Source organism: Heloderma suspectum, chromosome 2 (assembly GCF_057233095.1).
Source record: "Heloderma suspectum isolate Gila_16-S chromosome 2, 16-S_ref, whole genome shotgun sequence".
In the NCBI taxonomy this organism is placed as follows: domain Eukaryota; kingdom Metazoa; phylum Chordata; class Lepidosauria; order Squamata; family Helodermatidae; genus Heloderma; species Heloderma suspectum.
Genome location: NC_139459.1, coordinates 105104669 through 105118889, shown reverse-complemented (window position 1 = coordinate 105118889; position 14221 = coordinate 105104669). Strand labels below are relative to the sequence as shown.

Here is a 14221-nt window from a genome sequence, read left to right as displayed (position 1 = left end):
GTTCCAGGATTCGTCGTCGTCCATTTTTGCGGGGGAAGAAAACCCATTCGTCCGAATGCAATCCCCTTCCCAGTAAGCGCCGCTCGCGCTCGGGCAACAGTGCCCCGGGGCGCTGCTCCGCGCAGCAACGCTCAGGTTGGCGACTGGGCTGCCTCTCACAGCGGCGGGTCGAGGAGAAATTCCACGGGGGAGGCTCTCCCACACGATCCCCGGCAGGCCGAAGGAGTGACGCTCCCGCCGACGCCGCCGACGCCCCCCGGCAGAAAAGACGTCTCCTTGTCAGGCAGCCGTGAAAGGCGCCGCAGCCCCTGTCAGAAAGTGGGCTGGCAACGTCACGTAAAAGTCCAGGCGTAAAATGCAACCTAAGCCCTACTTAGACTAGACGCATTGAAATGCATGGGGTTTAAGTTATTCACGACTAACTCAAGCCCCATTCATTCCAATGGGTCTACTCTAAGTAGGGCTTGGCTGCATTTTACCCCCGGACATTGGTTTTCCCCCGCCTCTGACTTAAGCAGCGTTGACTCGCGAGCAAGGCCACTCGTTTCAACGGGCTACCGAAGCAAAGGGAAGGGCGCGCTTCAGGGCAGCTTTGCGCGCGCCTCCGGGGCGGCCCCCCCTCCGTCCCGGTCCAGGTTGGAACGTTGGCGTCGCCATGGCGACGCGTCGCTTGCCCCCGCCCCCGCGGACAGGCGTGGCGGCCGAGCGGGAGAGCCGTGCCTCGCGCGCCGAGCCCCCCGGGCCAGACCGCGGGTGGGGATGCCGCTGAAGGTCGTGGTGGAGCTGCAGATCCATGCGGTGAGAGGGTGCTGGGGGCATGTGCACGGGCAGTGCGGCAGAGAAGCCCCTCAGGGCAGCCCGAAAGAAGGGTGTCCGTGTTTTCAGTCGGATGTGCATTTCTGCTGGGCGGGTGGTGATGGCCTCCTTTTGGTGTGCAAGCAGTTACCCGGTTTGGAGCGGGAAAGCAGCGGGGTAGCTAGATAATTTTAGACCTTGGACTTTTAATGGTCTTCTGGGGGCCTCTTACATGGCCCTGTTGTGTGCTTCACAACGGAAGAAGTACAACTAAAATTTCTCTCCCCACCAACACCACTGCCATGCTGCAAAACTGCTTCTACAACAACAAACCCCTTTGCTTACCCTGATTCATATATATACATATATATACACATATATATATATATACATACACACACACACACACACACACACTGAGCAAGTGCAGTTGTGCATTTCGAACTCACTTAAATCATAGCACCAGTACGACTAAAGGAATAAAATTGAGTTTGCTTCTGGACCTGCTGCTCTCTGGATGGTCGTGGGGGTCCCCAAGGTCCAGCCCTAGCTGCACCACTGAGTGGTGCAGGTGGATAGCAGCACATGATTGCTGGCACTCTACATATACCCAGAGGCACATTCTGCTGTTTGAAGAATCCAAAAATGCACATTAAACCAAAAGTTAACATCAGCCTTTGATTACAATTTTTTAAACTATTTATTTATTCTTTTAAACCTCCTAGTAACCCAAGCTTTCTGATCAGTGTACAATACATTAAAAACATAAAATACAAGCAAGAAAACCATGAATAAAAACAGCATGTAATAAAACCAAGATAAGATCAGGAAAAAGTAAAACACTTCATCACATAAAACCAGTATTGGTTACTTGCACTGGTGCTGTGCAGAATTGGATCTCTGATTATACTTTCAAGAGTGGCCGACAGCATGGACTATGAACAACCTTTCTGAGACAAGAGGTTATTTTCCTTAATTGTCCAAGACTTACTGATGGAGGAAAGAGAGGATGTCATGAAGCCAACTTTTTATATGGTCTGAGGATTGCAGCTGTTCATCATTTGGCCCCCAACACAGTGATGAATATACAGTGGAGGTGAGGAATAGATTTCAGGGATTAGACCTGATAGACAGAGTGCCTGAGGAACTATGGACAGAGGTCCGTAACACTGTTCAGGAGGCAGCAACGAAATCCATCCCAAAGAAAAAGAAATGCAAGAAAGCCAAGTGGCTGTCTGATGAGGCTTTACAAGTAGCTGAGGAAAGAAGGGAAGCGAAAAGCAAGGCAGAAAGGGGAAGATATACCCAACTGAATGCAGAGTTCCAGAGAATAGCAAGGAGAGACAAGAAGGCCTTCTTAAATGAACAATGCAAAGAAATCGAGGAAAACAACAGAATGGGAAAGACTAGAGATCTCTTCAAGAAAATTGGAGATCTCAAGGGAACGTTTTGTGCAAAGATGGGCATGATAAAGGACAAAGAAGGCAGGGACCTAACAGAAGCAGATGAGATTAAGAAGAGGTGGCAAGAATACACAGAAGAACTATACAGGAAAGATCTGAATGTCCCTGATAGCCATGATAGTGCGGTCACTGAACTTGAGCCGGACATCCTAGAGAGTGAAGTCAAGTGGGCCTTAGGAAGCATTAGTAACAACAAAGGTAGCGGAGATGACAGTATTCCAGCCGAGCTATTTAAAATCCTAAAAGATGATGCTGTTAAAGTGCTGCATTCAATATGCCAGCAAATCTGGAACACTCAACAGTGGCCACAAGACTGGAAAAGGTCAGTTTACATTCCAATTCCAAAGAAGGGCAATGCCAAAGAGTGTTCAAACTACCGCACCATTGCGCTCATTTCACATGCCAGCAAGGTGATGCTCAAAATCCTACAAGCTAGGCTTCAGCAGTATGCGAACCGAGAACTACCGGAAGTACAAGCTGGGTTTAGAAGAGGCAGAGGAACTAGAGATCAAATCGCCAACATTCGCTGGATCATGGAGAAAGCAAGAGAATTCCAGAAAAACGTCTATTTCTGCTTCATTGACTACGCTAAAGCCTTTGATTGTGTGGATCACAACAAACTGTGGCAAATTCTTAAAGTGATGGGAGTACCAGACCACCTTACCTGTCTCCTGAGAAACCTGTACGAGGGTCAAGAAGCAACAGTAAGAACCAGACATGGAACAACCGAGTGGTTCAAAATTGGGAAAGGAGTACGACAAGGCTGCATATTGTCACCCTGCTTATTTAACTTATATGCAGAGTACATCATGAGAAATGCCGGGTTGGATGAATCAGAGGTCGGAATTAAGATTGCTGGGAGAATTATCAACAACCTCCGATATGCAGACGATACCACCCTAATGGCAGAAAGCGAAGAGGATCTCAAGAGCCTCTTGTTGAGGGTGAAAGAGGAGAGTGCAAAAGCTGGTTTGAAACTCAACATTAAAAAAACGAAGATCATGGCATCTGGCCCCATCACTTCCTGGCATATAGAAGGGGAAGAAATGGAAGCAGTGACAGATTTTACTTTCTTGGGCTCCAAGATCACCGCAGACGGTGACTGTAGCCATGAAATTAAAAGACGCTTGCTCCTTGGGAGGAAAGCTATGGCCAACCTAGACAGCATAGTAAGAAGCAGAGACATCACCTTGCCGACAAAGGTCCGTCTAATCAAAGCTATGGTTTTCCCAGTAGTAATGTATGGCTGTGAGAGCTGGACTATAAGGAAGGCTGAGCGCCGAAGAATTGATGCTTTCGAACTGTGGTGCTGGAGAAGACTCTTACGAGTCCCCTGGACTGCAAGGAGGTCAAATCAGTCCATCCTAAAGGAAATCAACCCTGAGTGCTCATTGGAAGGACAGATAATGAAGCTGAAGCTCCAATATTTTGGCCACCTAATGCGAAGAGAAAACTCCCTGGAAAAGACCCTGATGCTGGGAAAGACTGAAGGCAAAAGGAGAAGGGGACGGCAGAGGATGAGATGGCTAGATAGCATCACGGATGCAATGAATATGAACTTGAGCACGCTCCGGGAGAGAGCGCAGGACAGGAAGGCCTGGCGTGCTATGGTCCATGGGGTCACGAAGAGTCGGACACGACTGAACGACTGAACAACAACAACAACAACAACAGTGACATCACAATTCATATTAATGGTGGGATCACATTCAGCTGATGTTATCTGTTAGTTTTTCCCTCTTGACATATATGGGCCATGTAAATATATGAGTGATTCCCAGGTCTATGTGTCCCATTTTACCTATTTATCATTTTGCAATTGGTGGAAGTTGTAGGAAATACTTACATTGGTCTTATGTTGCACACTCTGCCTTTGACTCACTTCTGACGACTATGATCTCTCTCTTATTCTCTCTTGCCCATCAAAGGTCTCTTGTCCTGGTGTGTACTTGACAGAGAAGAACGATGTTTATCTTCATGTTTGCATTCTGGGTCAGTGCAAAGAGACTGATTGCCTTCCTTCCATCTTCCCTCTCCTGTTCCATGAACGAATGTGGTTTGAAAAGGTAACCCAGGATTTTTAAAAAGTCTTCACCTTGATTTTTCTTTAAACATAAGCACTATTTTGCTGACTTAGACCAAAGGTCTGGCAGGTATCTCTGGGAAGCTCACAAGCATGACATGAGGGCTTCAGCCTTGTATAAGCATAGGACCTTAGAGTAGGCAGGGGCCTAGGCAGCCATCTCTTCCCACCCTCCACTCTATGCAGGTCCTGCAGTTCATAGTACAACTACAGCACCTCTTCTTAAATACCTCCAGTCATGGAGAGCTCACCCCACACCAAGGCAGTCAGTTACACTGTTGAACAGCTCTTACCATTAGAAAGTGTCTCCTAATGTTTAGCTGAAATCTACTTCCCTGCAATTTCCACCCGTTGGTTCTAGTCTTGCCCTCTGGAGCAGCAGAGATCGTCTGCTCCATCTTCTACATGATAGCCCTTCAGATATTTGTAGCCTTGCGTATTTCTACACAATGAATGTCAAGGGGTTGGCGTGGGCAGAATTTAGAATATAACCATTTTGCATTTAAGGTGCAAGTATTGATAACTTTGTGACTTACCACTAAATATTTTAACTCAAGATTTATTCTAAACAGTCTGCCAGGAGGATAGTGCTCTAAAGCAATAGTGGGTCCTCACTCACCAATATGCTACAGAAAAGCCTGAAAAGGAGATTAAGGGTGTAATCCTATGCATGTGCAGACAGAAAAAAGTCCTACAACTCCCAGCATTCCCCAGCAAGCATTGTACCCTAAGCCATTTGCTTTTGGGTGTTGCAGATTGCAGTCTCCGATTCTGATTTGTGGAAACAACATAAACATCTCTATCTTGAGATGGGCTGTTATTCATCAGGTTGCTAGCTAGCGTTCTGGATTTTATGGCCTTAGGAAGGCCTGTTTTACGGCATAAGAACATTATGAAATATGGGGCACTTCCTAAAGCTAGATTGAGGCATTCAAAAACGTTTGGAGCTTGGTGGGAGCTGTGTGTGTGTGTGTGTGTATACGAAGGTCCTATGAAGGATGAGAATAATAGAAGAGTGGCAGGCCCAGTGTCAGTGCATGGCATGATGGAAAGTGCACTACTAGGGGGCCCTGTGCTGCTGATGCTGTCCTCATTTTTTTTCTTTAAAAAAAGCATAGATATATACATATAGTTTAATGGCCCAGCTCTGTGAAGATAAGTGCTAACCAAAGTGGTTGCAGCCACCCCCACCTTAATTTTCCCAGAATGCCTCTGGGTATCCAGGCATTATGGGAAAATTAAGATGGTGGCAGGGGGTGGCTGCTTCATTTGGCGTTTCTCTTTTCAGCCGCTGCTTATCCCTGGTGCTGGAGAGGCACCAAGGAAGCATAGGGGGGCATTTTACCCAGAGGGCCCCCCCCCAATCATCCCTGTTCAGTGGGATTGAAGATTTCACACAAAATCTTTTAGTATGACTTGATCCTTGTCAGTGGCATTAGTTCTTGCTCATAATGTGTTATGTTTATTAGATGATTTCAGACCTCTTTTTTGGACTGGTAGTTGACCTGATTGGTAGTAAACTTTAGTTGATCAATGAGGGTAAATCTTAGTCCATGGGTCTGCAAGCCAAAAGCACACTTTTAATTTTTGAGGCTGTTTCACTCCTGATATGTTAATGTAACAGAGAAACAAAACAGTCAAGAAGGCATTTTCTTCTAACACTTGTTGTTTTATGTACTGCATTGTAAGATATATTAAACTTTAATGAAGGCATTTGTATTGGCGTTTCAGAAGTATATATTTAATCAATTGATTAAATCAATTTAATCAAAGCCAATCAGTTGATAGCTTTATGCTTTTTAATTTCTCCTTGCCTTTGCTTCTGTTCTGTAGATATTTGAACAGGCTACAGATCCAGTTGCTGTAGTAGAACTGCTAGAAAGTAAGTCACACAGAACACATTTCTCATGTTATCTGTAGCCCCTATTCTAGCAAACTGGCTCACGTGTTAACTAACCCTGCCCCTGACATTGCAGACTTCGACTAGCCTGCCCCTTTTTCTAGGCATACCGTCTGAATGTCTGCAGGGAGGATGACTTTGCATGTAAAACTGTATGCACAAAGGCTCCTTCCCAGCAAACATTCACACTGTACATACAGACACCAGAGGGCAGGCCAGTTGGCATGCACAGTGTCATCAGTGGGACTAGTCCAGGGGTGGGGAGAATCAGCCAAGAGCTGAATTCAGTTTCAAAGAAGCCCTCAAGGACCACATTCCAGTGGTGGGTGGAGCTGAAGGCAAAAGGGGTGGAGACAAAATACAAGCATTTTGCAGCGTAAAGCTCTTAGTGCCAGCAACAGCCTTAGGAGAGGCATTTCAACCTTTTTAGAATGGAGGAAAAAACTCACAAAACCCACCAAATGTGGTTGGAGGAAAGGAGACATGGCCATCTGGGGAATCCTGGAGGGCTGGGCTGACACCCCAGGAGGGCGGGATTTGGCCCTGGGCCTGAGGCTCCCCATCCCTCGGCTAGTCAGTGCAACCCCACACCCCCACTCATGTGTTGCTAGAACGTATGACCCATTTCACCTGAATAGGGCTTCACGCTGAAGATGCAGTAGTTATGATACAGGCCACAGTCCTGTTTGTTAGTAGTGAAAAGCCATGATTTTCCATCTACAGAAACGTATCTATATAGGCCTTGGGCTTGTGCACTTCCCCTCCCCTTTCATATGGTAGAGGATAGGATCAAAAACAGCTGTTTCACTTTTAACTGCCCACCGTTTCCTGTGACACCTGAATGGAGGTAGCTGTGGTTTGTTTAAACTATGGTTAGTGGGAATAAGCCAGGAGCAAACCATGGCTTCAGATCCTGCCTTGTTTGCCAACCATAGTTTAAATAAACCAGTTAATTGAGTTCAGACATCACAGGGAACCATAGTTTAAAATTGAAAGTGGCGGCTTTTGATTTCCTTTCTGTGGGTGGGAAAGATGGGGCGTGGAGTGCTGGAGCCTAGCTGTGCTTTGTTCTTGTAACAGGAAACAATGGCGTCCCATTACATCTGACCTAGCCAATGTGTCTTTCTTCATTCTTATTTTGATGTCTAGAGAAAAGCTTGTGCGCCATTCAAGAGGGGCCTCTTCTTTCTTTCTGCCATAACAAACTGGGAATATGTGGTAGATCAAAAAAGTTTCACTTGAATATCTTGAGTGTCTCAGATCTTTTAATTCACTTTGGCCACCAAAATGAACTGAGATTGTTGGTAGCACTGGAGATGAATAAAAGGAAATAGAGGACTTGCGTGGGAGAGAAGGAAAAAGGCAGTGTCTGCTTTGTGGCTCTTAGCTAAATAAAGTTTTTTAGTTGTGTCTCATAGGGACTGGAAACTTGGCCACCCTTGCACTGAAAGTATAGTTTAAATGCTACATAATTCTTCATAACGTTTTTATTTGTCTTCTTTTAGAAAATGTAACGAAGTTTCGATTAACTGAACTGATACCTTCAGGTAAATGCGGGGTGGGGGAGGGAGGTATTCGTCACAACTTCCTGTGCTCAGCAATAAAATACTTACTGTCTTGGATGATGTTAGCATTAGTAGGTATGTTTCTATTTCCTGTCGTATTCCCCAAACTGCCATTATTATTAATTACTGATAAAAGATTCTGGACAAATGTATTTAATTAAAATATTTCTTGGCCGCTTTCAGGGTAGCAGACCTTCCAAAGCAGTGTGCAGCAATAAAACACATAAGGCAGAATCCAACGGGGCACTTAGGCCTTCGCCGATTCTCTTGCGCCCCACTGATTCTGGTGTGCAAGCCGTGTGTCCCGCCAATTCCGTTGCGCGAGCTGAACCTACCACTTGCCCAATGGTGTTTTAGTGCTTCCCAAAGGAAGCCCTGAAACCAGCAGGAATACTCTTTTTTCGATTGGGACAGGTTGGCGGAGCTCCCTTATGTGAGATCTGCTGACGTGCCCCATTCCAGAAGTGAGCGTTTTCGCTTGTTTCTGGTTGCCCTGGAAGTACTAAATCTTCTTCTGCAAGTGGTGTGTGCCACTTGCGGACAGGAATTGGCAGGGTGTAAGTGGAGGCGTAAGCACCCCATTGGATTCTGCCATCATAAAAACCGATGCAGTAATAAAAACAGCAAAAATACAATAAAAGCAGCAGCAGCAAACATTCTAAAAATTAACAAACATCAGCATAAAATAAAATATACAACAGACAGCTGCAGCTACAACCCAGTCTAATGAAACATAATCAGGGGAAGGTCAAAGTAAAGTAGTGAGATTTCAGGGCCTTCTTAAAAGCCTGCAATAATGAGGCCTGGCGGATCCCTGATGGCAACGTGTTCCAGAGGTGTGAAGCCATTGCGGAAAAGATCCTCTCTCATGTGGTCCACATAACTGTTCTCACAGGTGGGCAAATGAGAAGGGCCTCTGTTGCTGATCTTAAAGTCCAGGCAGGCTGATATGGGTGAAGGCAGTCCTTCAAGTAACTTGGTCCCAAACTGCTTAAGACTTTAAAAGTCAAAAACAGCACTTAAATTGAGCTCAGAAACATACCGATAACCAGTGGATAGTAAATGCAAGGATAGTATATAGGATAATAAATGCTATCCCATTCTGGACAAAATATGCTATTAATGTACAATTTAAAGTTCATGGCAGGGAATGTAGCTTGCTGCTTGATGACATTTGGTTCTGGTTTTCTGCTAAGTGAACACAGGGTGGCAGAATAAGCCTTCTGCGTATGATTTGATCCTGAGTTCCGTTTTAATGGTCAAATTGCAAGAAAGGTCTCAGCAAACTGGAAAAGGATAGATTTGTCAGGTGAGACATATGAAGAAAAGAGGTAGCAAAGCTTAACTTAGTAGCAAGGAAAAGAGAAGAGGACATCTAGGCAATTTTCCATTTTTGAAAAAAGCAAGTATGAAAACCAGGGGTTCTTAAATGGTATTCTGTGGAACCGGAGGTGGCAAGGGCGATCCTTGAAAGCTTGTCACGCATTCCTCACTGCAAAGGTTGGTAATGGTGGACAAACGTCCCTGAGAGGCAGCTTACTCGCTCCCCCTGCCCACTGCCAGTTTTCCTCTGCAGGCACAGGGGAGTCCTGGCTGTGCCCTAATGTACATTCTCAGTTCTTTTAGAATAATGATGTGGCCTGGCCAACACTCTGTAAAATGACTGGGCACCATAAACACACCCCCAAATCTTACACAATGCATAGGAATTCTGTGCCAGACAGTGGATAGGGGACAGACAGGGGGATGCCAAAGGTGCTCCTTGCCCAAGGTGTAATTTGGTTAGGGCTAGTTGTGGATGGAATAAAAAAAACAACACAGGGGTTTAAATGTACAGTCAGGGCCAGAAATATTGGAACAAGGATAACTGTTTTGGCATTTGGCCTCTGTACACCGCCACATTGAAGTTGAAAGGAAACACACCCAGATAGGAGCGAAGTCAGGACTTTCAGCTGTAATTCAAGGGGTTTGACAAAAGTGAGGCACTAACCATTCAGGAAGGACAGCCAGTGGCATACACACACACCAATCATTGGTGGCTCGTAAGTAATGGAACGAATGGCTGACAAGCAGCTGCATGGCCAGGTGTGGCCTGTTTCCTGGGTACCCCATGACCAGTCAAGCAGATAAAAGGCCTGGAGGTGGTTCTGAGTGTTACATTTGCATTTGGTAGCTGTTCACTGGAACTCCCAACATGAGGTCCAAAGAGGTGTCCATGTGAGTGAAGGAGGCCATCATTAGGCTGAGGAAACAAAATAAACCCATCAGAGAGATAGCAAAAACAGTGGGAGCGGCCAATACAACAGTTTGGAACATCCTGAAAAAGAAGGAATGAACTGGCAAGATCAGCAACAGCAAAAGGCCTGGCAGACCATGGAAGACAACACGGATGACCGCAGAATTCTGCTCATGGTGAAGAGGAACCCTTTCACAACATCTAGCCAGGTTAAGAATGCTCTTTTGGAGGTAGTCATGTCATTGTCAACATCTACAGTCAAGAGACGGCTTTATGAATGTAAATACAGAGGCTTTACAACAAGGTGCAAACCACTGGTAACGCTCAAGAACAGACAGGCCAGATTAGCCTTTGCCAGCAAACACCTAAAAAAGCCTGCCCAGTTCTGGAATAAGATTCTTTGGACTGATGAAACCAAGATTAACTTCTACCAGAATGATGGGAAGAGAAAAGTATGGAGAAGGAAAGGAACAGCTCATGATCCAATGCATACCACATCATCTGTCAAAACACGGTGGAGGCAGTGTTATGGCATGGGCATGTATGGCTGCCAGTGGAACCAGGTCACTGGTGTTTATTGATGACCTGACTGCTGATAAAAGCAGCAGGATGAATTCTGAAGTGTATAGGGCTATACTTTCTGCTCAGATTCAGCCGAATGCTGCCAGACTGATAGGACGCTGCTTCATATTGCAGATGGATAATGACCGAAAACACACAGCAAAAGCTACCCAAGAGTTTCTCAAGGCAAAGGAGTGGGATGTTCTTCAATGGCCAAGTCAGTCACCTGATCTCGACCCAATAGAGCATGCTTTTCACTTACTGAAGACAAGACTGAAGGCAGAAAGACCCACAAACAAGCAGCAGCTGAAGGCAGCTGCAGTGAAGGCCTGGCAAAGCATCTTGAGGGAGGAAACTCAGCATTTGGTCATGTCCATGGGTTCCAGACTTCAGGCAGTCATGGACTGCAAAGGATTTTCATCCAGGTATTAAAGGCGATCCTTAAGTTTGAAATTATGTTAGTTTGTTCCATTACTTATGAGCCACCAACGATTGGGGGGGGGGGTTGTATGCCACTGGCTGTCCTTCCTGAAGGGTTAGTGCCCCACTTTTGTCAAACCGCTTGAATTACAGCTGAAAGTCTGACTTGGCTCCCATCTGGTTGTGTTTCCTTTCACCTTCAGTGTGGTGGTGTACAGAGGCCAACTGCCAAAACAGTTATCCTTGTTCCAATATTTCTGGCCCTGACTGTAGCTAGATAGATATAAACATGGGGGTGGCAGAAGAAGCTGTCCAGATATAAAATGAGTTCAGTAACAGAGCAAGTTGCTTAGAAGAATGTGATGTTACCTTGTCACATGTTTGCAAGAGCAATTTGCACTCAATAGTGGCTTTCAGGTAATGGGAATTTACCCTTTCAACTCTTCAAACTTGATTCTTGTTCATCCAAATCATGTTTTAAATTCTCCAGTAACGTTTAATTTTTATTTACTGAATTAGGCCAAAGTCAAATATATTCGACTCATTTCTTTCTCCTCCCCCAGCTCTACATTGTATCTTCTAATTTATCTGCTAGTCTGATCAATGATACCTTTTGAGATCGTTAAGATTTCACAACTATTAACTGATCCAATTATAGGAAAAATGCAGTAAGCTATGCAAGGATATCAATGTTTGGGAATTACCTTTGTCATGTAGATAGATGAGGTGTAAGAACCTTCAAAGTTACTGTTGTACTGCAAATGATGGAAACTTCCCTTTTAACATTCAGTTGGTTGCTTTAATCAATTTTCTAAGTACGCTTAATGTTTATTTTTTAATTTTTTAATAAAGAATGAGTTTTTCATCCTTAGGGATGCAGCAGAAAAACAAAGTATTCCTCCAGTTTCTCCTAAAGGTTCCTAACCTAGAAGCGTCTGGATTATTCTTTTAGAATTTGGAGATTAAAACATTTTAATTTTGTTTTGGAGGAAATTGATATTCAAATTACATTTACTTCTCAAATTCAAATTATCATTACTGTGGAACCCCTGCCCCTCCAAATCATCCTACCTATATTCATTTTTTATGTTCATAGCTTTGGCCACATATAATCTCTCTTATAAACAGTTGCCAAGAACCAGAGGGAAAATGAGATGGCAACAATGATGAGTGTGGTTTTAATATTATATATTCCCTGATGCCATTTAATTTTGGAAGTTGCCCACAAAACAGCTGAGCAGTTTGGCATTCAGTTGTTATAGTCATTCCTAACTCAAAATAGAATGGAGTACTTGTGACTAACCAGCTGAGAGCTAAAGATGGCGTTATGCTCTAATTTTGCTATGCCAAGCCAAGTCTTCCATTACTGAAGAAAGCATATATTAACATCTGTCTTTCACTTTTTAAAAAAGTTGCAGATATGAATCCCCACAGCACAGCAGCCAAATCAGTGGAAATGAACTTAGCAAGTTGATTGATTTCAAGACATTTCCTTGGCTTTGAGATGAGCCAGGAATGGCCTTTCTGGAATCTTCCTCACAAACTCTGGAATGGCCAAACAATAAGAAAGGGCCCCTCACTAATTTTATGGCACCTCTATTGTGGTGACTGCTGGGTGACTCACATTTGGAGGCTCTTCATGTTTTTATTCCTCAAGTTCATCGAGATGCATCAAAAAGGTATAAAGGGCTGTTTTCTTTTCTCATGTTGGACCACAAAAAGAAGAGTTATGTGGTAGGACATGCAAAAGATTGGTATTTGGGGCTCAGAGACTTTTTAATTGAACTGACAAGCAGATGATCCATTTTGTGATGGTGCGGGTACCCCCCTGACCCCTCACCCTATGTTTGAAATCACCCCTGGCTATTTCTCAAGAGCACCCATATATTGTGTTGTTATGAACTTTAACAATAACCACAACAAATGTTCTTAAAACACAGTGGGTTTTTTGTGCAATTTAGGCTACAGTCGTTTACACACATACCTCAGTGGGACTTACTTCTGAGTAGATATACACTGTTAGTCTTCACATCTAAGTACTGGCCTTTGAACCTTGCTGTGAACTCTGGCCTTCCTAAATGAAAAGCCTCTGTTCTGTTGCTGAAACATAAAAATAGACCGAAGCTGATGAGGTGCTTGAAAGTGAAGAGATAGCATTTTCGAGATAATGCTAAATGTTTCAAGATACTTAAGGGCCAAATGCAATTATATATAACCATGATGCATCCCAATGTAATGGGATAGTGGAGTAGGTGGGGTGGATCAAATACCATGTTGATGTGAAAAATGACATATTTTACAACAACAAAAATTAGCCACCCCCTATATTTATGAATCCTTTCCATGGGTTGGTTAAACTCTCAGCCCAACCTACCAAACAGGGTTGTTGTTGTGAGGATAAAATGGAGAGGAGGAGAATGTAAGCCGCCTTGGGTTCCTTGCAAGAGGAAAAAAAGGCAGGATATAAATGCAACAAATAAAAAAAAAAGTTATATCAGTTCAATTAATAATTTGCTCTGCTTCATCTGAAGCATGTTTTTATTCCTCGGAAGTGAGGTAGAGTTACTTGGAGATTCCAGTGCCTTTTTTTACTTATGGCTGGTACCTTTTGCACTGGCTTCTGAATGTCTGATGGTCTGTAGGCTGCCATGCAATCCGGCAGAAGAGGATTTTGCTCCTTTCATGCCCTACCCTTTGGCAGAATGCTGCAATGGCTCTTTGGTCACTTCAGCACTCTTGCTGAGAGACTGGTTGAAGGTGAGGAGGAAGGCCACTGGCCCAGGAGTGCCTGCAAAGGCCAGTCTCTGAGCTGTAGCAACAAATGGGATTGAGTCGTTTAGACAGTCTTTGGCTCCTAAATCTCTGTGACAACTCAAGAGAGAGGTGTTGGAGCCATTGTACATAGCTACCTGAAAACATTACTTACATGGACTTCGACCATTCAATGCAAACAGTTTAAAAAAGGCATACAGCACTGTCCATAGTTAAAGGCAGTTTATTGAATTGGGAGGAAAGCTTGCATTGTCCAAGGAGGCAGGGGGCTGACCCACTGCAGTGGTGGTAAAAGAATGATTCAATACCTCTCCCTGCCCCATGCTGTGGTTATGATCCAGATTGGGCCTACCCTGCAGCTGGTATTTACTTATCCCCCCCACCCCCCGCAATAATCACACAGTTCATAATTGCATGAATGTCATG

At 44.4% G+C, this 14221-nt stretch overlaps 1 protein-coding gene across 3 annotated transcripts in view; it reads left to right on the top strand.

The window, feature by feature from the left end:
• Positions 1–14221, top strand: part of SPATA6L (spermatogenesis associated 6 like) — a 43705-nt gene that overhangs the window by 461 nt on the left and 29023 nt on the right. For 2 of the 3 annotated variants that reach the window (XM_084834431.1, XM_084834430.1), the window contains exons 1-4: positions 685–798; positions 4187–4324; positions 6175–6223; positions 7747–7788. In XM_084834431.1, coding sequence (XP_084690557.1) covers positions 760–798; positions 4187–4324; positions 6175–6223; positions 7747–7788 — 268 coding nt within the window. In that variant the 5' untranslated portion in view covers positions 685–759. Of the gene's footprint in view, positions 1–684; positions 799–4186; positions 4325–6174; positions 6224–7746; positions 7789–14221 lie in introns of those variants that run through there. The other variant, XM_084834432.1, reaches the window with a different exon arrangement.